Source organism: Ixodes scapularis, unplaced genomic scaffold, assembly GCF_016920785.2.
Source record: "Ixodes scapularis isolate PalLabHiFi unplaced genomic scaffold, ASM1692078v2 PGA_scaffold12__126_contigs__length_90152505, whole genome shotgun sequence".
Taxonomy (NCBI): domain Eukaryota; kingdom Metazoa; phylum Arthropoda; class Arachnida; order Ixodida; family Ixodidae; genus Ixodes; species Ixodes scapularis.
This window is the reverse complement of record NW_024609838.1, coordinates 19,915,655-19,942,957: the sequence shown is the minus strand read 5'-3', so window position 1 is coordinate 19,942,957 and position 27,303 is coordinate 19,915,655. Positions and strand designations below refer to the sequence as shown.

At 40.3% G+C, this 27,303-nt stretch overlaps 1 protein-coding gene across 1 annotated transcript; it reads left to right on the top strand.

Moving 5' to 3' along the window:
* Positions 1-166: 166 nt before the first annotated feature.
* On the top strand, positions 167-26,289 carry LOC115326264 (alpha-N-acetylglucosaminidase). The gene is made up of 21 exons (XM_040205780.3): positions 167-301; positions 2,086-2,270; positions 3,720-3,867; positions 4,085-4,155; positions 5,526-5,687; positions 6,761-6,823; positions 7,964-8,027; positions 9,830-9,900; positions 9,992-10,066; positions 10,197-10,281; positions 12,237-12,386; positions 14,907-15,049; positions 15,146-15,218; positions 17,230-17,322; positions 20,389-20,480; positions 21,499-21,603; positions 22,578-22,698; positions 24,307-24,369; positions 24,479-24,522; positions 25,492-25,649; positions 26,131-26,289. Exons 1-21 carry the CDS (start codon positions 251-253, stop codon positions 26,229-26,231), a joined length of 2,118 nt encoding a protein of 705 aa, XP_040061714.3. The 5' UTR covers positions 167-250; the 3' UTR covers positions 26,232-26,289.
* Positions 26,290-27,303: the final 1,014 nt, after the last annotated feature.

The window sequence follows — 27,303 nt, the reverse complement described above, 5'->3', positions numbered from 1 at the left end:
GCAGAAGTTCAAGCAATGTCCCATTGTCCACGTTTAGTTCACCGGCTCAGTGGTGAGCCTGAGTCCGAAAACCCGGGTTTCATTTTCTTCCCCACAAACCCGGAAATTTGATTTTTTTTTTTTTTTTTTTTCAGGCGAGTCCTACACTTATCCGGTCTACAACATCAAGTCGGAAGCTTCGGCTGCGAACCAGAATGCAGCGGTCAGCGGACTTCTGCGACGGCTCGTTCCGCAGTGGGAGTCCCGATTCATGCTGCACGTGTTTCCTGGTCCCACCCAAGATCGCAGAGACACCTTCGTGGTACGCGCCGCACATAGGTTCACAGGCCAAAGCCGGGGGGTCACATTACCAAAACATTGTGCAAAAGACAGTCCGCAGACAGCGTTTGAGGCGTGGTTTTTTTTTTCTTGCATGACGGTCACATTGGTCATACAAAAAAAAAAAAACTGTCTTTCGTCATGTTCGATACATACATGAGTATGAAGCAAACCTGCTGATGTTCTTAAACTTAGAATAGGTGGCGCAAGCTACCGCCCGTTGCAAAGGGTACAGCCATTAACATCCATCTATCCATTCATACTTCGGGCAAGGTTGAGGCGTGTCCGCAGAGGATTCCGTCGTCACGTCTGCAGCGAACAGCCTGTTTCTTTTTTGTTATTATTTTTTTTTTGTATAATGTAGGAGCAGCGCGACTGCGGTTTTAAAGTTAATGCGGAATTCTTGCAGATTTCGAAGATTAATATTCGCAAAACAACGGGAGTAATAAATGATTTACGTGATGCGATGTTACTTGCAATTTCGATAATGCAACGTCTCTCTTGCGGAGGAAAAGAAAGAGTATGGTGGAGGCGGTACTGAAAGTTACTGTAGCGAAATCGCGAGCAAAATCGGACTACGTGAATCACAGGCTTAGAGGCTGAAACACGTGCAAAAAACCATCCAAAAATCGCATGAAATTTCGTGAGAACACAAGACGATAGTTTCACAACTTTTTTTTTTTATCTAACCACGCGCGCGCATTTATTCTACAGGAACTGGGAGTATGCTTTGAACAAAAAGCTTATGTACAATTTGCACGCAGTAAACATTCCTCTCCCTTTTTTTTTTTTTTCAGAAATAGCTACGAACGATTTTTACATTTCCCGACTTTTGCGCGATCAATAGTTGGTTTCTCACACATCTGTTGCAGCATTGAGGCGGGTCCACACACTCGCGTTTCTGCTTACGGTCGAGTTATTGTCATCTCTTATAACGAGTGAACACACTGGCACGCTGGCGCCCTCTGTGAGGTGGCGCAATTCATAAGAGCGAATGTTTCGCAGAATTTGAAAGATTAAATATACGTCCTATCTATGAGATAATGCTGTTTATAACATTGTCAAAGCTGTTTCGAGTCAATAATAAAATAATGATGCGCAGAAAAGGGAAGTATGCTGAAATCGCAAGTGTTCCACTGCTGCCCGATATAGATGGCGCAGTGTGTTTTCTCGTCGTAAGAGATCACAAGATGTCGTAGGCACTCGGTCTTAAGCAGTCGCAAGAGTGTGAGCCAATCTTTATGTGCAGTACACATAATCTCAATATATATAATTAAAAAAGAATTTCAGAAATTGTCAGGAACGATTTTTTCCCAAAAGTTGTGCGACTTTTAGTTCGTTTTGCGCACATGTGTTAGAGCCTTAGCAGTTTGATAATTCTCATGTTAAAGAGAGAAACGAAGAGTAGGCATGACGGAATGGTGAACAAGGTTTAGTGTGATTGCCTTTATGTTCCATTCATCCATCAAGTTCCACCGGAATTCAGAATGAATATAACAATGCATACATCAAGATAACTTCGATATGCTTATCTGTTTCTTTTTAAAGATTTTAATCTACATATGCGTATGATCGTGTTATCTTGCTGAGCATGCCAAGGCATGTCTTGTATCTAATTTGTTTTTGTTTCAAAGTTTGTTGTTTGAGTTTTAATGTTGACTTTTGTGTTTTGTGCCAGCCTGGTGTGCACCACACATGAGACTGATATGTTTGTTTGTGGGTATTCAGATGAAATCCACCTTATTCCTCTTGTAAACTTTTTTCTAGATTGAATCATTCAAGGACAAGATATCCATAACAGGAACAAGCGGCGTAGCCGTGGCTACTGGTCTGTACTATTATCTGAAACACTACTGCTCTGTTCACGTGTCGTGGTCCGGAGTTCAGACCAAGACCGTGACAGGATCGCCACCGATGGTCACCAAGCCCATCATGATCACACTGAACGACAGGTGAGAGGTGCGCTACGCTGCATCAAAGGAAGCGCTGCACTTAAAATAATCTTTGAATTCAGTCCGTTGCAAAACACGAAGATAGTCAATAACGGCAAACAATAGAAGGATTTCAGCGATTGACGAAGTTTAAAATACGATTGGACAAGAAGAGCGAATCATGGTGCGGAGAAATAATGAGAGTGACGTTTCGCTTGCTCACTGTCCTTTCCAGTATCACGTTTTTCAAATTACTCTTCTTCCGAGCTTCGTCATGCACTGGGACCTTTCTGTCGTTTGCTGTGAGATGCTGTGTCTTTGTTCTGCAAGAAAACGAACTTGTAGACCATTTTAGAATGTGTATTTCAGGGTATTAATTTGAAGATGAAATCAGTGCAGACTTTGAGTTTGGTTAATAATCGATAACACTAAAATTTAGAAGAAAAAAAAACAGCTTGCTGATTTTAATTGTGTCGTTTGGTGACGTAGTACATTGAAAACATTTCCCTGTCAGATTACTATTTATCGGTTTGCTCCTTTGAATGTTCATTTGTTTTATTGATTCGCTCACAGCTTTTGGTTTGAAGATTTACGCGTGGTAATATAGTCTAGAGTGTAAGAAATCACGAGGCCGGCTTTATATTCAACCAGAAAGATCAACGCTTGCGAGCAGATTTTTTCAAACCTTCACCCGAGTTAGCGATGACTGTCTCTTGCGGTGTCATCTCCTCATAGGTGCGGCGAGCAGACAAGAGAGTGCATCGCCTGCTCGCTGCGCTTACCTTTTATCATGCCTCCAGTGACTTAACTCCTGTAATGTATTAAATTCAGTGAGTTTTCTCAATTGAATTGATCCAATATACGTACGTGCAACCGATCGGAACCGCTTCTTACGTGAGCGTGTTTGGAACTGACAGACGATGCTTACGAATAGCTGAATTCCTGGGTACACACCAGGGCCAATAAGAATCACGATTAAAAAATAATAAAATAAATCAGATTTATTTTAATTAAATCCCCCTGTTTAAAAAACAGTTTCTTTTTCTCACGAATTTTTTTAGACATGACCGGTTGACTGATTCTTTAATATTCCCAACGACCGAGAGCAGTATGCCGTACTAGAGCAGAGGCAGCTTGGTTTCTAGGTTAATGAAAAAACTATATTGTTTTTGAGCAAATCGAAACAGTGTGAAACAACTTTCGCTCATTTTGTTTCTTCATTTGTTGTGATGCAAATCATAGACAAAGTAAATAAACATTACTTGGGATTTTTTCTGCGGGAAACGTTTTATTTAATTAATCGTAGCAAAACCGGTGTGATTTAAATCATGATTTAGATCACGATATAAATCACCTCTTCGCTTTGGTACCCATTAACCGCATGGAACGTGCCAATTGATTTGTTACTGCTCTGCCCACCACCGCCATTGATTGGTGAGCATGTTTTACGCTTCGTTGAACACTTTGCAGGTTTCGCTACTACCAGAACGTTTGCACGGCCAGCTATTCCATGGTGTGGTGGAACTGGACTCGCTGGGAGCAGGAGATTGACTGGATGGCCCTGAGTGGCATCAATCTGCCCCTGGCCTTCAACGGACAAGAGGAGATTTGGAGAAGGGTATGCTCTAGATTGAACCAAATTGCCTTTACACGTTGTTTACACAAGAAAAGGTAGGCAGAGCTGTGTACACTGTTGCCAATACTTAGGGCTGGTTCACACATTTGCGCATGACTGCGACTGAGTGCGTTGTGTCATTTGGTGAGCGCTTGACGAGATAAACACAATAATCAAAAGGGTTTTGTTGTACCACTATGTTTTCGATACTTTCTTGCAGACGTTTCTCAAACTAGGCCTCAAGCAGGCTGAAATCGACCCCTTCTTCTCCGGGCCGGCATTTCTGGCATGGTACGAGAACAGCGTGGTTTGGTCCTTTAAATGCGTTACAGTTTGCTGCTAGTGAAGAAGGGCTGCGATGTCTCTTTTAAAAGCTTCCAGCATCTTTTTATAAGTTTCGAAGACAAAAGTGACACAAAAGGGATAAAGAGAACAAAAATGACCTTTGGGGGGTCCTTTACAGCTCATTAATTGTTTTTTAGCTGTTCATTTTTTTATTGTTGGGCTGAAAGTAATGAAGTGCTTTTTAGGGAAGACTTATCATGCATCTGCTAACTTACATACTAAAGTGCCAGTTATCACGAAAAGGTATTTGCCTGCTGTTAAGCATAGCCTTTATGGAGTAGATTTCGTTAATGATCACAAAAAGTACAATGCAAATATGCAGAAGAATGTGAGGTACTTAGAACTAATATGAATAAACAAGCCGAATAATTTAACTAAAAAGTCCAAACAGAATCAATGCAAGACTGTCCGAGGGGTTTAGGATTTTAGCCAATCCTAAAATTTTTAACGATGCTGGAGCACCGCGTTAAGCAAGAAGAAACAGTGGCTACCTCGAGATAATCCATCGTACTCTGAAGTAACCCTAACCTTGGTACATAACCTTATGCCACTCTAAAAACTACCTTAATAAAAAAAATGGAGGGTCCGTGAAAACTAGACACATCAAAAGACAAGTTAAAACTGAACATGGGGAAAATGGAAGGTCGACTTTTTAAATGATTTTCCTAGCCTATTTGAACATAGGTTAATAACGACAAATCATTTTGTCGAAACGCCGACGCAAGTCTTTTTTAAAAGCTCAGTAATAGGAAGCTGCATTTCTTAGACGTCCAAGTGCTATACCTACTTTCCTGCAGAGTTTGCGCAAAGTCAACATCCCTAATCCACATTGAGAATCCGGCGCGTGACGTAGCCTAAAAATGTTTAATAAGGAATACACTTTTTTTTTTCAAAATCCCGTCAAGCAATATTGACGGTCGGCATTTTTCGTTTGTCTTTTGAGACTTAGCCTAGGTGGCGCAAGCTACCGCCCGTTATAAGGGGTATAGCCATTAACATCCATTCATCCATCCATCGCGCATGAAGCGTGAGTTTGGAAACGTGTCTTTGCCTAACGCTGACGCAGCAATCGTGTCCAACACGTGATCAGGGCTCGTAACAAAATAATGACGCATTCCGATCAGATGCGTTGCAGCTATGGCGCGAATTTTGAAAAGGGTCTATTGTAGTTTGTCCCGGGTCATTTCACTTCGTGAAACTCTGCGTAAAAGAGTACAGAGTAGACTGTGAATGTTTCCAGCTACGGAAGCCCGTCTTAAGTTAAAGCAGTGCGTAATAAAAACAGAGTTCTAAGTAAATACGCTTGATGTTTTCAGGCAACGCATGGGAAATGTCCGAGGATTTGGTGGCCCGCTACCTGAATCCTGGCATCGGCAACAAGTGGAACTACAGCACAAGATCTTGACGCGAATGCGTGATTTTGGAATGACACCGGTGCTACCAGCGTTTTCGGGTCACGTTCCCAGAGCGATGGAAAGGTAACCATCGTATATAAAATTTTATATATATATATATAAAAAATCTCGCGCCCTTCGGTAAAAAAAAATTAGAATAAAAATTGATAGTAGAGTTGGTCTAATTGTTACAAACTGGAATTATATAAGACTGTCACGTAAAACAGAAGTAGCCGAAGTTAGATGTATTTTCATTGAAACGTCGGAAATTCTTTCTCAAACTGCCGCACAAATATTTTAATAGTAAATTAAAGATGAGATGTGGGCTTCTTCGTCAATTCGTTTTCCTTTCTGCCCGTCTTTTTGCTACCGTTTTAGTTTTCATTACTATTAACGACCCATCTCTTGAAAACACAGACACAGCAAAGGATTGTTCATCTACAGTAGATACACGAAAAGCAAGTCAGACAAAATTCTTTTTTTCTTAGATTTTGGTAGAGCAAATTTAACTTTGGGTGTATAGATTATGTGGATATCTTCAGTGATACATGTATTAGACTGGGTTGCAATAATGTTTATTAAATAAAGCGTGAGAGAAACAAGTTCGACAAAGCATTTTAGACGAAGTGAGATTGCACTTCCCGCAGAGCTTTACAGCCTAAGCTCACATTTTTTTCGTATTTTATAAATATTTTTAAATATCTTTTTGTGAATTCTTATTGGCTAGCAATACGACATTCGACTATTTTTGAAGAATTTTTTTATTTATCATTATTTGTGTGCAATCGGACAATACCAAACTTTTAAAGAAATTCTTATTTATTCCTATTTGTTTCTAATTCGACAAGCGAATATTTTTAGAATTTATTATTTATTCTTTTTTGATGGTAATTGCACAGTCCGAATATTTTCTAGAATAATTTTTTATGGAGTTTTTTTGTTGGTAGTCCGACACTGAATATTTTTAGAGTTTCTCATTCATTTCTACTTATCCGACAATAGAAATATGTTTTTTTTAATAAATTATTTTTCATTTCTTTTGTTAGTAATCCATCTCTTCGGTTATTTTTAGAACCCGACAGTCCACACCTCCAATATCTCTGACACATGTGAAGAAAGCATTTCCTCAAACTTACATAATTTTCGTTTTATTTCAGCTTGTTCCCTAACACAACCATGGCCAGAACTTGCTGGCAGAACTTCAAGGATCCCTACGATTGGTGCGTCTATTGCAAAATAGCAAAATTACCCTCTTGAGATTATTAATTTCGTGCCATTAAAATACATACATTTCAGGATAGAGCATAGCATTTTTTTTGGGGGGGGGGGAGGGGGGGGGGGGGGGGGGAAGAAGCTCTCAGAACTGCAAAGGTCGGTATATTATATGAAGGATCTACATATCTACTGCTGTCACACTCAGATCCATAGATTCCATGAACCTTATTGAATGACTCCGTAGTAAAAAAATCTTAGTTGTATGATAAATTCTTTGGTCCAATAAACGTATATGATCAAGTAAGATCACACAAGAACATATAATAACAACCATACAAGAGTATATAAAAGTTATAAAAAACTAATAAGAAGTTTCTTACAACTTCTTATGCAATCTTACATCATTCTTATATGTTATTATAATGTTCTTATACGCTCCTTAGGATCTTATTTGAACATATGTATTCATTAAACCAAAATAAATTATTATATACTAATACGGTTTTTCACTAGGGAGTGATTTTTAACTAGGGAGTGACAATTCAAGTAAACGACAAGCGGGGCTTATTATGTTAATGCTTTATGATTAGTTATTTGGCGTTCATATCGGCTAATACTGCACTGTCACAGATCTCTAAGAGAGAATAACAATAAGAATTAATAATAGTAATAATATTAATTCCTTTATTTTTCCAACAAAAAGTTGACAAAATAAAAGAGCTAGAGATTCGCCACACCCTCCGCTTTTTAGGCTGTCAGTGACGAGAACCAGAAAAACTCCGACCGCTGTTTACTAACCACAAATTTATATCTTTAGATGTTTCTATATGCCGTGGCGACTACGGCAGAACCTATTTTGAGGCATTTCGTGATTCAAAGAAGCGACTTTGTCAGGTGCGGCTGTTAATCAAATAATCAGAAAAATTCTTGCTCCTTTTGGAAGGTGTGTATTTTCTCACGTAGGCCGAGAATCTTCTTACGTACCCTATATATGGGCACTTGCAGGCATCTACGTTTTACGCTACGTCAGATAGTAAATTCGTCCCTTGAGTGCGGGTTTATTACAAAGCGCGTGAACAGTGTCTGCGCTGATATTCTTGCGGTCTTTGATGTTTAAGACGCAGGTTTGCTTTGCTCTTTTCCAGCCCGACGTTTGTTTACCCCAACGAGACACTTTTTGTTACCATTGGAAAAACTTTCCTAAAAGAGGTGAGTGATCTGTGCCTTACAAACGACTAAAAAACGAACGACTGAAAAAGTGTTAAGCATTGTGTGTTTGGAGCATGACATTCAGGAGAAGTTTTCGTAAAACAAACAAACAAAGAGTTGTAATAAATGAAAACACGAATGTCCCTAATTTAATTGCAATGTAGCTATCGTTCCACAGAGCCATAAGTGGGTAGCAAAATATTAGCAGAGGTCAACCTGGGTTCAACCTAGAGATAAAGCAGTCTCCAGCAAAACGTTTTCACTCTCGGCAGGACCACATTGTCATAGATTGTTAATTCCATGTTTCTTGATGTTTTTTTTATGTTAAAATTTATTTGCCTCCAGCACAAGGCGCACAGGTGATAAAGCGGTTAACATCGCATTTTCTTGTTTGCCCCCAACTCCGTTCAATTTCTGAAGATTACTTTGATCGATGAAGCCTCCAACAATGCTGCATGCATAACTACAATTACAACATGGCTAATGAAACAATTAATTCAGCATATTTTAGTTAATTAGCCAGCTCAATGTGACGGTTACCTTCTCATGCAATGTCCGACAAGCCAGATAAACACACAGCGAAGGCGTTATATATTCGCGTAAAGGGCACCATATTTGAACATATATTAATCTGAGCTGCCGTCGCGCCATTTTTCTTTTGTAGGGCATACATAGCCTCCGTGTGTGTTGCGTCACACAACCCTAAAACCTCAAACATGGCGTTCACATGTTTTTTCTTCTTCGTTTTTCTGTTCTATAACAGCTTAAGAAATGTGGGGCGTGAGGATAAGCCACGTCTCGCGTTTTTTTAATGCTGGTTCACACTCTTGTGACTGCTTGCGACAGAGTGCGTTAAAACCTCTTGTGATCTCCCAAGACAGGAGAACACACACTGGCGCCATTCATCGGCTAGCCACGAAACACTAGCGATTGTCGTATATTTCCTATTGCTTTCGCGCATATTATTCCTTCTTTTTTGTTGGCCTGAAAAGCTTTTTACAACGCTATAAACGACCATTTCTCGTGACAGTACGTACATTAATTGAGCTTGAAAATACTCCAAAACTTTTGCTCTGGTGAAATGTAGTTCCAGGGTCACCTCATAGATGGCGCCGGCGTGCCAGAGTACTCTCTTTTTGTAAGAGATCAGAAAAGTAACTCGGTCGTAAGTGAACGGAAGCATGTGTACCATCCTTTAAGCAGCCGATGACTGAAGAGGCTTTTGTTTCCAGCTTTTGGGACTGGGCGCCAACTAAGCACGGTTGAACGTGCGAACCGACGAACGGATCGGCACACGAAGGGTCGTATATCAGGGACAGGCCGCCAGTTTGATGACGTAAACAAGGCAGTAAGGTTTCCCGAAGGAAGGAACGAGTAATGCACTGAGGCATTGGGAAGGGCCGCCACGGTCGATAGCTTGTTAACGTCGTCGTCCAACCTGGCCTCTTTTAGCGTCTGCCGGGCAAGCAAACCGTAACAGGGAGAAGCATAACGCGAAATGTCTCGGGCAATATCAGACATCAGTGTTGTAATTTTTTGTTAAAATAAAAGTGTAAACCGACTATATTTACTTTGTTTCGCTTTTTACCAGGGTAAAAAGCCAAACGGTTGGCGGTGGGGAGCGTCACGCGCGCTTTGGGCTTTTCAATTTTTTTCTTAGTGGAGGGAGCATGGATTCGGTCAGATACTTTATCACTTTATTTTGGTTGCGTTATTGCATAACCCACACGCTCTCCGGCTTACTTAGGTTACTAAGCTTGGCCAACTCTGCTACGCAATAATGATTTTTTTTTTTTTTTCAGTACATTCAAGAGTTTGGGACGAATCATGCCTACAACACCGATCTCTTCAACGAAATGAATCCTCCATCCTCGTAAGAGCCCACACAAATGGGTATTCTATACTCTGATTTTATCGATCTTTCGCATCATCAGATGACTGCTAACGTGCTCTCTCATCCCCAGCAAGCTGCAGTTTATACGAGATTCTGCTAAAGCCGTTTACAATGCCATGACTGCGGCGGATCCCAAAGCCGTTTGGTGAGATCTTGTTTCTTCTCTTCGCGGTTGCAGCGCAATCACAACCACGGTTACGAAGTCCGAGTTCTCGTGTGTTTCATATTTGATTTTTTTTGCCAAGCTGTACCTAACTGCGCACTTTCATCTACAGGATGATGCAGTCATGGTTGTTTGTGAATGACTTCACCTTCTGGACGAAAGAAAGAATCGAAGCCTTGCTGACCAGCGTTCCCGAGGTAGGTTAGACTTGAATGCAACGTTAAGGAATCTTATAGACACTAATTTAATACCACAATATGAGCACTGACAGCTCGAAAAGCACGTTACGCGGCGAGTCTCGGGCATCCTATTACGACCCCGTAGCCAATGCGTTTGCGGCGTTCGATGACGAGACGACGAAGCACCAATCACGAGGCAGGAAGTAGAAACGCAGCAAGCCGCGCACACCCTGCGTCTAATTTCTCAGTGACTACAGTAGCTATCACACGTTTTTCACTTCATTGATTACGTAATTAGTCATGAATGGTAATGTTAATAAAATTGAAACTTTAACAATTCTCGAAACTTATTTTATGTATTTTTTTTCTCGCTTAAGACTACAATCGAGGAGAAAAGCTTCTTGTGTGGACACCGGATGTTTGCTTGAAAATAAAATGAAAACGCTGTTTCATTGAAACGAGGGCTCAGCAGCTACGCGTCTTGTCATGGCGATTTGTTTAAACGAGCTGCGTTTGAATCCTACGGAAGTAACTCGAATTAATTTCGATTCGACCAAACATTGTATGCTCAAGGGCAGGCTTGACAATACGCATATTCAACGCTGCTAAACTGGCTCGACTAGCGTAATTTTTGTTCACGATCCAGTATGTAGCAGGGTCACAATCGTTATTAACGACACGTTACTATGTCCCATACAGATATTTCCAGGCATACTAATTACTTAAAAGTCTGACGACCAGTTCGGGCTTTCCACTTTTTCCTCGCTTCCTCCTCTTGCCCCCTTCTACCCTGTCAACTGTTGTCTGTTTCCTTCTACCCCATGGTGAGGGGGATCTTCTGCCTTGCAGAATCTCAAGTCTGGTCGTCAGCCTTTAAGCGTGCCGAGTGCCGAGTCCTGACAACTGTTTTAGCGACGATTGTTTTTCAGTTTACGGTACCTGAGAAATAACGGCTTTGATAGCTATTCTATAGCCTAGTGTGCATGAGGAAGGTCTGCGCATTCTTCGCCAGAGCAATAGATCCGCCAGGTCGTGGCGAAATGAGGAGGAACTGCAGGTGAGTAAGAACGATTCTGTAGGCATGCAGCGCCACACAGGATAACGACCCTACGAAGAACCACCTTTTCCTTGTATTTTGTGGAAGAAAAAAAAAAGAAAGAAGGAGAATACTTGTTCTATATTTTCTTTCTACGGCTTATCCCCTTATGAGCCGAGGAACTGCGAAGGGAGAGTATGCCTTAGCTAAAGTAACTCGGTGGCTCCGAGGCGAGAGCGCTGGCCCTACGGATCCCCATGTGGCGGGTTCGAATCCCGGCCGAGGTGCCCGCAATCTGACGGAGGCTTATTGCGGAGGAGGCGCCGTGTAACCGAGCTTTCGGTTGCACGTCAAAAGATCCCCAGGTGGTCCAAATTAATCCTCAGTCCTCCGCTGGGGCGTGCCAGATGCCCGTCGTTGGTTTGGAACGTAAAACTCCCAAATTCGATCACACAACAAGCAAAACAAATTGATGAGACGTTACGCCCTCCATACGGGAGGCATCATCGGTAGCATACAGCGAATGTAAGGGACCAACTCAGCACAAGACTTTTTATCCTGAATGTCCGTATAAGCTTAGGGGATAGGGCCACGGTGCAGAAGTACGGTTTTTCTTTTTTTCTAAAAAAAAAAAAAAAAAAGGAAAGTGGAGTGTTTCGGAAAGTGTCCGCAGAGACTAGAAGGCGCCACCATCCGAATACCTTTTTCCTGTCATTTTCTTCTGCTCTGTCTAGCCCAGTTATGGCGGCCGGTTCTGGCGCGGATGTCCCAGGCTTTCCCATGGGGCTGTGGCTATTCTTAAGAGAGCTTCATTTTCATATAAAAGCTACGTTCTTTTTTTTATTGAGGAGGCTTAACAGAATTGATACTTCATTCTTGATTTTTTATTGCTGTCAGGGAAGATACCGTGCTTCCTAACATGCCTAGTTGTTTTCAGGGGAGAATGGTAATCTTGGACCTAAATTCCGACCTCCACCCCGAGTTCATGAACACGTCAATGTACTTCGGCCATCCGTTCGTCTGGAACATGCTGCTGAATTTTGGAGGCGTCCTCGGCCTTTACGGATCGCTGGATGCCGTGAATATGGTTAATAGCCTTTACTTTTTTTTACTTTAATCAGTAGCTTTCTATTGCTGTATAGCTTGATTGTAATAAGGTGATCAAATTCTTTATCTGTATTCTAAAGACACTCGCGGAGCTACTGATGGTAAGCTTGTGCAATAGATGTAAACATTAATAAATATGCAGCTGTATTACATATTGGTCAAATGTACACTCTAACAAAACATGTGTGTGCTTACTTTCTTAGGGAAGCCGATACAGCCAATCACGAAGAAAGATAAAAGGATCCCAGCAAATGACAAAAGTGAAATACGATTAGAGAAACCAAAAAAGAAAAGATACAACAGCGACCTTTATCTTTAACGTCCTAAAATGCATGAAATGCAGTGCTTCAGGTGCGATCAATTAAGACCATTTACAACTCGCTAAATCACCGTTTTGAGGGGTGGAGAAACTTTATTTTTATAAATTTGTATAGGTCACGTGGCGTCATTTTTCCGCTATATTTAGCGGGGAGACTGAACTGGTGCAAAGGTCACGTGACCTCAATTTTCCTGCTAGATCTAGTGGGGCAATTTTATTGATGTGTCAAATGTCGTCAGGTCACCTGACGTCAATTTCTCTGCTAAATTTAGCGGGGAAACGGAAGATGAGTAGGTCACGTGACATCAATTTTCCCGCCAAATTTAGCGGGGAAACTGAATTGGTTCACAGGTCACGTGACATTGGGTCACGTGACGTAAATTGATACCTCGTCACCCAAGGTTACGAGATATCAATACAGCAAGTAAGTTTCCCTCCTACATTTAGCGGGAAAATTGACTTAACGTGACCTGGTGTCACGTGACCTAAACGCCAATTCACTTTCCCCGCTAAAGTTAACGGGAAATGAACGGACGGGCGGACCAGCGGACGGACACAATCCCGTTAAACAGCGTTTCACGCGGGGACAACGACCTTTCATTTTCCCATTGTCTCCAGCGCACATGGGGATTTTTCATACCTAATCGTATTCTAAGCATCGTCATTGGCTGGATTTTTCTGCGGTTCAACGTGATTGGTTGCCCTCATTTTCCGTGAAAAGTGAACTCGCAGCCATTTTTTTTTAAAGTGTAGTTAGGGTTCTGTCGCGTGCTGGTTTGTGTAAAGCTGGAGGGAACAAAAGCTGCTCGAAGTTTAATACTAGGACACCAGAAGGCCACATCTCGCGCAGTTTCCCGCCATTATAAGGTGGATCAGACACGTTTGTTGACGGGAAAAACGCGTTAACTCGTATTTGATTTGTTTATTACGTAAAAACCTTAAAAGCTCAGCTAGTTTGTTCACCTTGTTGATTATGCATACTCCACAACATGCCGGATATTATAATTATTATTTTTAAAATTGACTCAAGCATGGGGTACTTTATAATGGCAGCCCCGTGTGTGTGTACATATCTAATGGCGCGTGGCGTGACGTCACTAGGACGTGACATCATAGCATCATGTGACGTTCAAAGTCTTCAAAGCAAATTTAGATAATCGATTCATAAATACTGCATTCCACAGATGATAGTACCGGGTGGTTTCGAGAAGGAAACAAAACGCGTTTTCCGGCCGGCGTAAGTAAACTACGCATTGCAGGAAGCTGAAAGTCTGCGAGAGTGACGCTGGCGGTTGAGATAAAACGCGAGAGCTTGAGAATATGACGTAACCTAGATACAAAAGATAAAAGGAAAACACAAAATTTTTCTATCAGTCAAGGTTCACCTCAGCCTAATATCGTAAAAACAAAAAGTGACATTGTGGGCGCCTTCGAGATTTATTTTAGTGAAAAGAAGTTGACAGCCAGAATGAAAACAAGATTATTTTTCTTGGAGCAGTTTTTTTTTTTTTTAATGTAAACGTTACATGCGCCTAGAACGTCACTTGTTGTTTTGACAATATTTGGCTTAGGTGAACTTCGGCTCATAGAGAAATTTGGTCTTTGTCTTTTACATTTTGATCTGGGTCACTTTGTCTTTTACCTTTTGATGCAGGTGACGTCATATTCTCACATTTTCGCAATCGATTCACTCGCTAGCGTCATATTCTCACTGAGTTTGAGCTTCCTGCGATGTGTGATTGATTTACGCGGGTCGAAAATTCTTTTTCACATCTGGTACTTCGTTGATAAAGGAAGCTGTTATTTTTTTATACTTGCAGTGTCAGAACGTAAAATGATGATTTTACACAAACGCTCACGTTTCGCGTTTCAGTCAGCCTTACGTCGTCAATACATGATTCCGTACCCTTGAACGATCATAAAGATTTTCGATAGAATCTCTGTCTGGTTGGGTTATAATTGCGATCAGAGGAAGTATAACTAAGCGAAGTTGGTTCTGGAACGTTGGACTTTCTCATATTAAAGGATTGGTTTGTATAGCAGGCCACATTTTAAACTATCTACAATGACATATTTGGTGAATAAGAGTTACAACCGGCGTACATAGCCAGTTACTCTAAGAAATTCTAAAACACGCCGAAACATGACCATAGTTACTTTCTTATTTCTGAATCCTCGCAGGGTCCCAAGAAAGCACGCGAAGCCGCTCACTCGACCATGATCGGTATCGGTCTCACTCCCGAAGGAATCTTTCAAAATGACATTATGTTTGAGTTCATGAACGAGAACGCCTGGCGACAATCCGCCGTCGACATTGACCAATGGTGAATCGCCAAACTGCCTGTCTTCTTGTCTTTTCATTTCTGAACAATGTGACCGCCGCAACGGAAATAATCTGTCTCGATTTTATTCTGCCTCAGGGTTTTGAACTACGCACTGCGAAGATATGGAACGCTCAACGTGAACGCATCGTCTGCATTCCTACGGCTGCGGGTGCGTACGAACGGGGGAACCGGTAGTATTTAGTCAACTCGAACGGTACTATTTCAGGGTCCGGTCCCACGGCCGTCATTTTGAACGGCTACAAAAAGGCCATAATTTATCAAGAAACGTAGAATACACTCTCAAAAGTACCCTTGCTACATATTCCCTGTGTTCTTGGGTATTCTAGGGTAGGCAATTAAAGTCGTGGGTTAATTAGGCAATTACGTAACTAACATAAAATTTATTACCACGTGCTTCTGATTGGCGTCATTAAAATGTTAAGAGGATTACAGTTTTACATGCATACTCGGTATTATACCAAAGTGGACGAGAGCCTTTACGAAATTTTCGTTTCAAGGTTCCAGTGTGGACGCTTCTCGTTCAAAGGGGCTCTATCTTAAGATACTGTGTTAGTATTTTCTTAGGGATCGCCCCAGCACAGTATCTCGCTTAGGGCACAGGTCTTACTTATCCTTACGTCCTAAAATCCGGAGTGCCGCAAGGATCTTACATTGGACCGCTACTTTTTAATATACTGTATTTGTAAATAACCTTGCGACTAGTGTAGGCAATTCAGAGGTTATTCAATTTGCTGACGCTTGTAAAATTTATCGTAGCATTAGCACTACTGCGGACTGTGAGCCGTTGTAGCTCCACATTGATGCCATTCACCTTGTGTAATGAAAATCTGTTATCTTTAAACCCAATAAAAACTAAAGTTGTTTCTTTTTCACGCAAGATTAATATCATTGTTCACCCTTATACGTTAGATGGCTCTGGCACATCAAAGTCTTCAGTTGTTTGTGACCTGGGAGTTTGCATTACTTCACGCCTGAAGTTCGGTGCTCATATTAGTAAAACAGATGTTAGTGATTCGTTTCATTTGCTAGGCGTCATATCACGTATTACTCAAAAATTCCACAGCTATTCGTGTATACTTTCTCTTTTTATCTCACTAGTTTTGTCGAAGTTAGAATTTTCTTCAACTGTACGGAATTCCCTAAGCGTAAATCAAACTCACCGTTTGGAATGTGTGCAATGACGGCTTGTTCGAATGGTTCATGATCGACATATAGTACGTAAACTTTATTATGATTATTTGAGCCTTTTAAAAACTCTTCGTCTCTCGCCTCTTTCTGAAAGAAGATCAATTCGTGATTTAGTGTTCCTATCTATGCAAAGTACTCAAAGCTCTTATTGACTCCCCTTTGTTACTTGATAAGATTTTGTTTCACGTTCCCCGACGGCAAAATAGGTACAAGATACTTTTTTACCCAGACTCCTCACAATCTGAAACTCCCTTGATTTGTATGCGACTTCTCTATGATAAGTCAAATAACGTTGGATTTTTTATGCCCGTTGAAATGTTAAAAAAAGTGTATGATCAATGAATGCTCAACAGGTTGCGTGTGACCATATTTGTTTAATTTCTTTTTATTGTTATAGACTATGTGTATGTGCAACCCTATTTAGGCCTTCAAGTTGTTTGGGAGCATCATGTATAGATCAATCTAAATCTAACTCGTGAAAGTTGCAGAACCTTAACCACTCCTTTGCACCAGAGGCAAATAAATGAGTTACTGAAGACACCTAGTGCTTCACAGTCTGACGACAACAGCTTCTGAATCGAGAAGTTGGACGAGACACTTTAAGAATTTAAGCGTGTGGTAGTTAACTCCCTGCCTGACTGTGCACATACTGTGTTTACGGAATGATGCTCATTTATTGCTTGCTGTTCATCGTATTTTTCCTGCGCAGTGACACAAGAAATGCTCTGATTCTGGCTCAGAACAGAGGGCGCGACGTACTATACTGTGTATAGAACTTTTCCAGCAATGAATATGTAAGATATGATGTAGCAGAATGTAGATATCAACAATTGAATTGCGGTCACATTTCGGTACGACGTTGAATTATTGGAGCGCATTCTGTTTTACAAAACATTTGTTGCATTTATGATCATAGAAACGATTAACTATTATAATTACCAGCTTTGTAACTGGCTACGATTGTTTTACAGAAGAGCGTTTACAATCTGAAGCCGTCTCTGGGCATTAAGGATCATGGCAGATGTGCACTCGTCGAACGGCCTCAACTTCATATTTCCAGGCTGGTAAGCACATGTTGATGAGCGTAAACTTCGTTCGTATATAAAAACCGAAGGCTGTGTTATAGATAGGTTAGGTTGCGGCATTGTATGGTTTATAGGCTATAAGGCATGAAGTGCCTTACTTAAGAAGCAATCGGTTAAATATGTTTAGAAGATATTACAATGGTTTTAGAGAATAAAAAAAAAAAACTATATTTTTTATTAATTTTCTCGCTAAATTTAGCGGGGAAGCTGACCTGGTGCAAGACACGAGACGTAAATTTCTCCGCCAAATCTAGCGGGGAAATTGAATTGGTGTATTTTTCTCGGGACGCCAGGTAACGTGGCCACAAGTTTCCCGCTAAATTTGACGTGAAGTCACTCGACGTTAATCTCCCCGCTACATTTAGCGGGATATGCACAGAGGGACGCACAGACTTTTCGGGCAAGTTGGTTCATTACTTGCGCAGGTGGCCAGCTGAACAGATTAGAACAAAATTCTCACACAAAAAAAACGTGTAATTTTTTCTGTGTAGTTTGTTCAGCTGGTGGCTGAATAAATTCCCCAAAAAGAAAAAAAAAAGGATTGGGGAGGGAGGGGTTTGTTAGCGAAGGCATGTGATACTGCCGCGTGCGCGCGGCTCCCACGCGGAAGGATATAGTACGAATCCAACCAACCTATGGTTTCGAACAACTTAAGAAACGGGGAGTGTGATGAAGCGCCCTAGTATCTTATTATCACACTGTAGCCAATAAGATTGCCAAATCAGCCAATCATAACAACGAAGAAGAAATAAAAAAGCGCGATTACAGTTCGCCGCACTCATGCGTTTCTTGAGTTGTTGGTGACTCTAGTCTTCCTACAATAGACCCTATCCTAAATTGTGAAATGATGCATAGATTATGTGCAGCTGCCATTGGTTGGTCTCAGCGCATCCAACGTTGAAGCCCGTGATTGGTTCCGAGTATGTGCCGAGCATTCTGACGCCGCGTTCGTGTGGCAGGCGAATGCGTTTCGATCAGCGAGTAGACTCCAAACGCTAACGAAGCGCTCGTTGTCCAATGCGTGCTCACGGCGCATGACCAACTAATGGCGGCCACACATAATCTATGCATCATTTCGAAATTTCGAAAAAGGGTCTATTCGTTGCTCGGTCGGAAAGTTCCGGTGTATATTACACTGGGACTTTCGGACGTTACGCGTGCTTTCTGGCAATACCAGCGTGTTATATTTTCTAGTCATATGTCATGGAATAATCACGTTACATACATTCATATAAAAAAAAAACGTTGTAAAGTCGTCGGGATTATGAATCAATTCAGGCATATAGTCCCGGAAACCATAAAAAAAATTAATTTACAATTCCCTTTTTTCATTCTGTCATATGCTATTCCCATTTATTATGGGGAACAACTACTAAGAGCAATTTAGACAAATTGCGTCTTTTACAGAAAAAGGCTGTTAGAACAATTGAAAATGACCTCGTGGTTATCACTCTCTTCCTCTTTTTGAAAAAACAAACAAACAAAATCATTGATATATACCGGGTGTTTTTGCGAAGACTTTCAAAAATCCTAAACATTAGGGCGATTGAAAAAAGAAGAAACTCTCTTCGGGAACAAACTACCAGCCACGGCGGACGTCAGGAATTGCCAAAAACCCACTAATTAGCCAGATAATTAATTAAAACTTGTTAATTAACTTTTTAATTAGTGGAAATAGACATATGATTCCAATTAGAAAGTTGCTGAGCGTTATCGAAAACCACTAAATCAGTTATTTTCAGAAAGACTTTAAGCGCTTGAGAAGAGTAGTAGCGCACTAAAATTACCACTCGTGGAGCAGGTACAATGCTGGGGCTAGATAAGAGGCGGGAAAATCGCGCGGGCGCCTTACCGCAACCGCTAGCCTTGTACCTGCTCATATTGAACATATTGAACAATTGGTCTCGCGAATACACCAGCCCATTATAACAAACACACAGTATTTAACTTTAAAATCGTGAATTTTGTGCCCACGAAATATTTTCCGAAAACCTGCCACTTCGCGAAATTCGGCAAATGTTGAGCGCGCCAAAAAATAAGGTGAGAAGAGGTTGGAAGGCAGACGGTTGTTTCCCCACCACAAAAAAAAACAAAAAAAAAAACAACAAAAGCAAACAAAAGAAAACAAGCCAAACGAACAAACAAACTAGCACATAAAAGAAACACACAACAACAAATAACAAAAACCACACAGAAAAAACCTACAAGCAACAAGTCAAATTTTGCGACACATGACGACAAAGTTATGTGCAAACATATGTGCGCTTGGATCATGTGTGGAGAGAACATTTGTGTGACAAATGGGATGGGACCACCGTACAAGAAAGTGACGCGCCTCAGTAAGTGTCCGAAGACAGCCTTTTACATGATGTAATAACAGTGGGACCCCAAGGAGCTAGGATTTCATCATTTGCAGAGTATAAAGGCCCGTTCACACTCTTGCGACTGCTTGCGACCTCTTAAACCTGGGTTCCTTAAAACTTCTTAAACCAGAGAACACACTGGCGCCATCTATTGGAAAGCAGTGTAAACTCGGCGGTCCGGCATATTTTTTTTTATTTCTCGCGCAATATCCTTTCTTTTTTGGCTCGAAAAACTTTTGTCAATGTTATAAACGAGCCTTTCTATGGGTATTACGCACATTTGACCTCGGAAATCCCGCAAAACCTTCGCTTTTGTGAAATGCAGTTCTAGGGTCACCGCATAGACGGCGCCACAATGTCAGTGTATTCCCTCATTCTAGGAACATTTAAGAAGTTGTAAGAGATCTTGTCTTTCTCAGTCGTACTCGGTCGCAAGAGTGTGAACGGGCCTTAAGTCTCTACAACAAAGAGCACAACCTCCAAATCATTCGGGAGCCTAGGAGCATATAGACTATGACGTAAGATACAGTGTACGCCCTTTTATGGTACAAAAACTTGAACGCCGTGTTGTGAAGTGAGTGTCCATCGTGCTCTCTAAACTGTATACGAATGTTCACTCCCAAAGACTGTTTATTCTTGTTCGAGACTGTTCACGAGCCGCTCGACCGTTTACTTCCCAAAGATATGGTACGATCCCAAAGACGTCTACGCCGCTTTTGGACATTTATTGGATGCTGCCAATGATCCGAGAATCGCCGAGATGGAAACTTACAGGTATAGTCTGCAGTACCCTTTTACCAAATAGAATATGTGTCAGTTTTTTACAAAAAAAAAAAAAAGACGAAGAGGTGTCTTCATTATCGCCGACAGCTAGGAAACGCACGTGTGTGGCAAGTCCCTATTATGTCGTTATCGCTTTACAGCCAATGAGGCTGGGTCATCAGCCGATAATACTACCAAAGAACAAATCACGAATGCAAGAACCTTGATCATAATAGGCAACGTTTCTTAAGCTGTCACTTACTATAATACTTTTTAACAAAGGGTCTCGCTGCGTCAATGCGTCCATTCATTTTTTTTTTGCTTTCTTTGGAGGAAATACATTTTGCGACATGCGGGGTTTATTGAGGCAGTTTAATGTACGTTTGTTCGGAGTGTAAAGTGGCTTTGACGCTTAGGAAATGCAAGTAAGCAAAAGTACGAGCTATGAAATCTAAAATTCAATGGCTAACTTTTGTAAAGGCTAACAGCAAACGTTTACTAACTTTTCACCCAGTCTTATTTTGGCATTATAGTCCTGCTCTTAAACCTTGCATTTCTGGTGTGCGTGAAATAAGGTTTACTGCGCAGGCGAGCTGGTGAAGGATCATAGTGAAAATATACCTTGAGACTAGAGCCAAAAAGGGGGCAACACAACACTCTTTGTCCTATAGTCTCAAGGTATTTGTTCACTGTAACCTCTGGTATTACGGTGATGAAACCAGTTAGTTCAGGTTTAATATACGCCGGAGTGAAGTATTACTAAACTAAAATTAAGTAAAAAGTATATTACTTTCAGAGTTTAATTTTCGAAATATTTTGTAGGTAAATTAGAGTTTGATGGTAGCGAGCCAGAAAGCTTGTAATATATCGCCTCTTAACTTGAATACTACTCGGAGCTTCTAACGTCATTAAAGGGCCAACGCTTAAGTTAAATAATACAAGTATATCTGTTGAACTCTAATTTTGCCTTCTTCATTTGCCACGTCTTTGCTTTATTTTATTAAAACTAAAACATATTTTTTGTCTGCAGGTATGATTTGGTAGACGTTACACGGCAGTCACTGCAACTTCTAATTGAGGATGCGTACCAAGCTGTGGTAAAAAGTTTCAAGAGCAAATCGATGGAGCTTCTGAGGTTTGTATTTGACTTAATATGGAAAGTCATCATCAATAAGATACTTGCGTACTATTCACCAAGAGAGTGAACATATGAGTAATTTTCAGAAAATGAGTTCTCGACACATCCTATACACCGTATTTTTCACGGGTATTTATTTATAAAAAAAATCGAACCAGTTTCTTTACGCAGCACATGAGATAAATTCTGATTTTCATACAATGTGTTGAACAAAGTGTATAATTATGTGTAAAGTTCAGTCAATTAGGTTAACGTTTTACGCAAGCACGGCTTTTATGCGTCAAAGATGACTTCTACAGCTCTCCGTGAACAGTGGTGGTAAAACGCTCATTGTCAGTCGTAGCCTGATGTTCAAGCGCGATATTATTTGCCTAAAACAACCTTTAATTAGGAAGAAAAAAAAATACAAGTCATCTACAAGAAAACTGTAACGCAGACTGACCAAATCAATAATTTAAGTCAAGAATACTATGTTCGCCCTATGACAGTCTACTTAAGACACGTGCAGTTTGTTCATTAAACTTAATGTGATCACCCTTTGAAAATATGTAAAATTTATGTATGGAAACTTTTCCCAAGACAGCCCACTGCGGTTCAAGGTAAATAGCTCAAGAGTTTGCAGGATTCTCGAAGAAAAGTGTAACCAATAACTTATAATAAAGCGCCCTTCACCACTTATAGTAAGTATGCGGCGAGCTGGTGATAGTTAATCATATTGTGTAAAACCCAGGACTGCAATATGGGAAACAAAACGAAGAACCTTTCAAAACTTTGAAAGTACCTTCGTTTTCTTTTTCTTACCGCAATCTCGGGTGTTACAAAATATGGTTAAACATTCACCAAACCCGAGTTCAGCCACTGAAACGTATCCCCGTAATAATTTCAATTTTGAGAGGGATATATCACAAGCGTCAATTGCTCTCATAATTTTTTTCTACTGGAATTTATTTACACATCTTTTTCTTCGATAGAAAGACTTCACAAATCATGCATGACATGCTTGTAGACATTGACGCGGTACTAGGGTCTGACCGGCACTTTCTTCTTGGAAACTGGCTGAAAGATGCGAAGCGTTGGGGATCAACGCCTGAGGTAAATACTGCTGTTCATTTGATATGCCATGGTCAAATTGAGAATACGATGATAGGATACAATAATGAACTATTATACACCAATGCGACTCTGGTGTAGGGCACTATACTCAAAGGAATTACACAAACGTGTATTCACTTTCATTTATGAATAATGTTCACGCACCCCTAATAGGGGCTGTGACAGGCGCGATGTAGAAATTCACATGAAATTTGCAATTCACATAATATATACAATATAAAGCAAAAATAACCAAAACAACACAGCCAATTAGGCCTACAATATGTGTATAAAACGATAAAAGAACTATAATTTTTATTTTTAATTGATTAATTTTATAAAAATATATATTAAAAAACTACTCTATGCTCCAGTAGTACAAACAATATATCCGAACAGTCAACACTAGTTATCTCTTCCTGTGACAAGAACAAGAAAAAACAAAATATTTGCCAGGTTATGTTACATAAATTGAAAATAAAATTTGCAAATACATGGAAACAGTTTGTCCACACAATATTATGGGGAAGGTTATTTTACTCACGTACAGGTTTAGGGGAAAAAAACCTATATGAGTCCATTTTAATATTTCAGGGAGTTTCCATTATGTATGTACTATTGCGTGAAATTGAATGCTTTAGAGAAGCGTGATCCAAGAAACGCAAGAACCCAGTATAAAGAGCAGAAGTTCTGTACAAACTTACAATTTTTCGACCTGCAAGTACGTTATTATATTAAATTAGTTCCTTGATACCACAGCATGGACGAAGCGTATCGATTGTTTGTTTTACATTCGCGGATACTGTAGGTGTCGGGAAAGTCAGACTCTGTAATCTCTTAAAGGGTGTGGCCAGGTGGTGCATCGGTTTCGTGACTATATCCACTTGCCAGTAAAATCTAAAATTCTTCTGAGGTTAACTTAAAAAAAAAAAGTACAACGTCACCACAGTGCAACTTTGGGCATTTGTATAAACAAAATCCGGATCGCAAAAAAAAAAATACTTTGGCGCTTGAATTTTTGCAAGCTCAAGTAGGTACCACATATAAACAAGCGCTAGAGCCAGTGTAGGAAGTTGTAAATCGATACACATATCGATTCATTGAAAGACAAAATGTATACGACTGCAAATTTTGAAGACTATACCTATTTTCACCTAAATAGAGAAGCAAGTTTTGCGCATTGTTCATACGCGGAGCGAGATTTGGTTGTCGGAGGAAAAAGTGATGCTTTTGGCGTTTGGAACGCGTGCCTCTTGATAAGATAACGTATGTCTAATCTAAGATACACATGCATATATCTTAACTATCCACATAAAGGAGCCGGACTTTTTAATTACGGTTATTGAGGTGAAAACGGGTATAAGTAGAACTCTTAAGGAACTGTTCGACAACGGCTATTCAGAACCACAGCCCCAAAGCAAGATAGTTGGCAACGGAAAGTATAATATGGCTGCATAGTTAAAATAATGAGAGCGATTTTTTTGTTTGTGATTTAACGGGTGAATGGTTCAGCATGAAATTATAAAAACCTGAAACATAGACCAAGTCACGACTTTACTATTTACTCAATTGTTTTGTAAATTAAATTGACGCTGTTTCATGATGCAGGAATCAAACCTGTACGAATACAACGCTCGGAACCAGATCACTCTGTGGGGTCCTGAAGGAGAAGTGAGTTTAATAAATTTTGACTTCTTTCATTTTACAGTGCTGCGAGATGAACCCGTGTGTTTCTTACTGCCAAGGGTAAAACTAAGAAACTTGATTTGCATCCTTCTAGATTGTTGACTACGCAAACAAGCAATGGTCTGGTTTGATTCGAGGGTAAGCAAGGTTTGTCATACAAACTAAAAGCGGACACCTAAGGTCGCACTATAGTCTTTCGAACTTTGTAAGACTTTTGATTTCCAAGTAAAATGTGTGACAAGCATCTGCAAAAAAGAGTTAGTTGCCACTGTACTGAACCAGGTAACCCGGAATTAGCTCGAACCTGATTTACTCCTGACATATAATAGAAAACAGCGCGAATAAACTCAAGGACAAGGAGAAAAATACAGACATCGCGCTGACACGTTTGTCTTTTAATGCCCTTGATATGCTTGTCATTTAATGCAGTGTGATGTATTTTTAAATTTCAAAGCCTGGACAAGACTGGATTCTGATAGAGTAGAGGTACAGTTTGTGGACTACTGTGGACACTATAGACATTAGACTATTAATAAATGCCAAGACATGATTCATTTTAGCGACACTACCACGTCACAGTCTGTCAAATAGTGTTAAACAGGCTTTCCCATGGCAAAAAGATAAAAAATGCAAATAACACAAAAATACCAAACCATAACCAAAAGAAAAACAACAACAAATAGAACTATAGTGCAATCCACTTATAAAGATACAACATAAAACGTGTACTGCTTAACACAATCAGTTTCTAGAATTTCTAGACTATAAACGCTCCGTTTCTAGTCCTGAAACATCGATAATTGGTATTAACGATTGAATATCCGGGTTTTCTCATTATCGTTATAAGTCGATTGCACGGTATTCTAAACCTTAATTCTAAATGCCACTTTTATTCCGTCAGAAAAAAAAAAAAACAATAAAAAAACATTCACAATTTATGGACTTTTGTGAGCTAGCTGATAAACAGTGATTGATGTATTTTATGTTATTGGACGAGCTTTACTAAACGGCCTAGGAAAAAAAAATATAAAGTCAAGTATTTTTATGGTGGGTAACTATTGAATACCTTAGATAGTACACGCCCGATACGATTTTTCTTTAATGCAGGTACTACCTCAAGAGATGGGAGTTTTTCTTTCAGACCTTAAAAGAGTGTTTGGAGACACACAGTAACTTCAACAATACGCAGTTCAAGAAGGACATATTTTCTAACGTTGAAGAGCCGTTTACGTTTGCGACTGACTTGTATCCAACAATGCCGCAAGGTGAGTGGCAAAGATTTGGTACTAAAAAGTTATAAAATTAAAAATAACTAACGAAACTATAGCAACCCTTAAAATAGTCGAAACATATTTTTATTGCAGACATAATATGTCAGTATTATCTAGATTTAACAAACGCAAGTCTGACGTATTATTTAACACCACTATGTATTTGCAACAGCATGCACATACGGAGGGAAGGGCTGGTTTAGATGCGCACGAAGAAATGCTAATGTAGCGCAAGGTTGCTTAAACAACCTAAAAATGTAACATCGGTTTGTGATACTGCTTTTTACAAAAAAATAATTAATTGAGACACGTACATCCCTCGTTATGCGAAAATTTACTTATAGCACGAATTATTTCAAGATTGCACCTAGTACAACTTTATTACTCGCTCTTGCATTTGGATATAGTGAATAAATTATTAAATCTCCAAGTGTTTAAAAACCTACATTCCATGCTTTCCGTCTCTTTTAATTAGGTGACAGCGTGATCATCAGCGCCAAGCTTTTCAAGAAATATAAAAGCTTCATGTGGCCTGACAGTTATGAGTTCAAGGGCAATATTGAGGCGAAGATTTGAACCCTGAGCCGTGTATGTAATTAGTTGTTTTCTTGAGCGTTTGCACGCAGGCTCATGTGTATGGTCTTACTTAACTAAAGAGAGTGATAAAATGAAGCATTTCGAAAACAGTCTGTGAACACAGATGCAATAAATACTAAAATAAATTTAGCTGACTAAAAAAAAAAAAAACACACACACATTATGAGGCAGATTTTAGATACCAAGGACTCAAACGGGAGCGATACCAAAAGCACCTACTTTGCAAAGCAAAGTTAATCACCTTGAATTTCACGTGGAGCGAAAGCTTGCGCTGCAGAACTTGGGGGTCCTGGCAGGCACGTAGCCAAAGGGGGGGGGGGGGGGGGGCATGGGGCCCGGCGCCCCCCCCCCCCCCCCCCCCCCCCCCCCTGAAACAAGATCCTGGCTACGTGCCTGGGTCCTGGGTTCAACCTCCCCCCCCCCCTGCCCGTCTAGATCTGAACGAGCATCGTGTCGGCGAACGTTCGTGTATCACTACTGCCTGACGCAAGTTAAAGTATCCAAGCTGGCATTGGTACTGCGCTGACTGACTACATTTCTTACCTACAGCGGTTACACAGGCGGCCATTGGGGCTGATTAACTTCAAGCTGTCTAGACATGCACACGACAGCATTTACATTGAAGTTGATCGTTATTGAAAACTCGATGTCTTTGCCTAGCCTTATGAAAGAACAGTGAAGCGCTCGCTTTATTTCGAACACAAACATGTTTCTTTATTCGTGACCGAAGTTCAGAAAAAAAAAAGACTTACTAAGCAAGAGACATAAATATAATTGTATACTGTCTTAGCTAATCCAGTTTTTAATTTTCAGAAAGGAACTTGACTGGACATCGGACATCGCGACAACAATTTTGAAGAATCGTTTTGTTAATTGGAAGCAAGGGAACTACCCAATACGAATATCTTGAACACCTGTCTGAAAACATATCGTACCTTGTTTTATTTCAACGAGGCCTACCTTTTAGATATGGGTTAAAAACAAATAAAGAATGGTGCCAAAGAAACAATGTGATTAAATTTCCAACCTTTTACATAATCCAAATACCTTC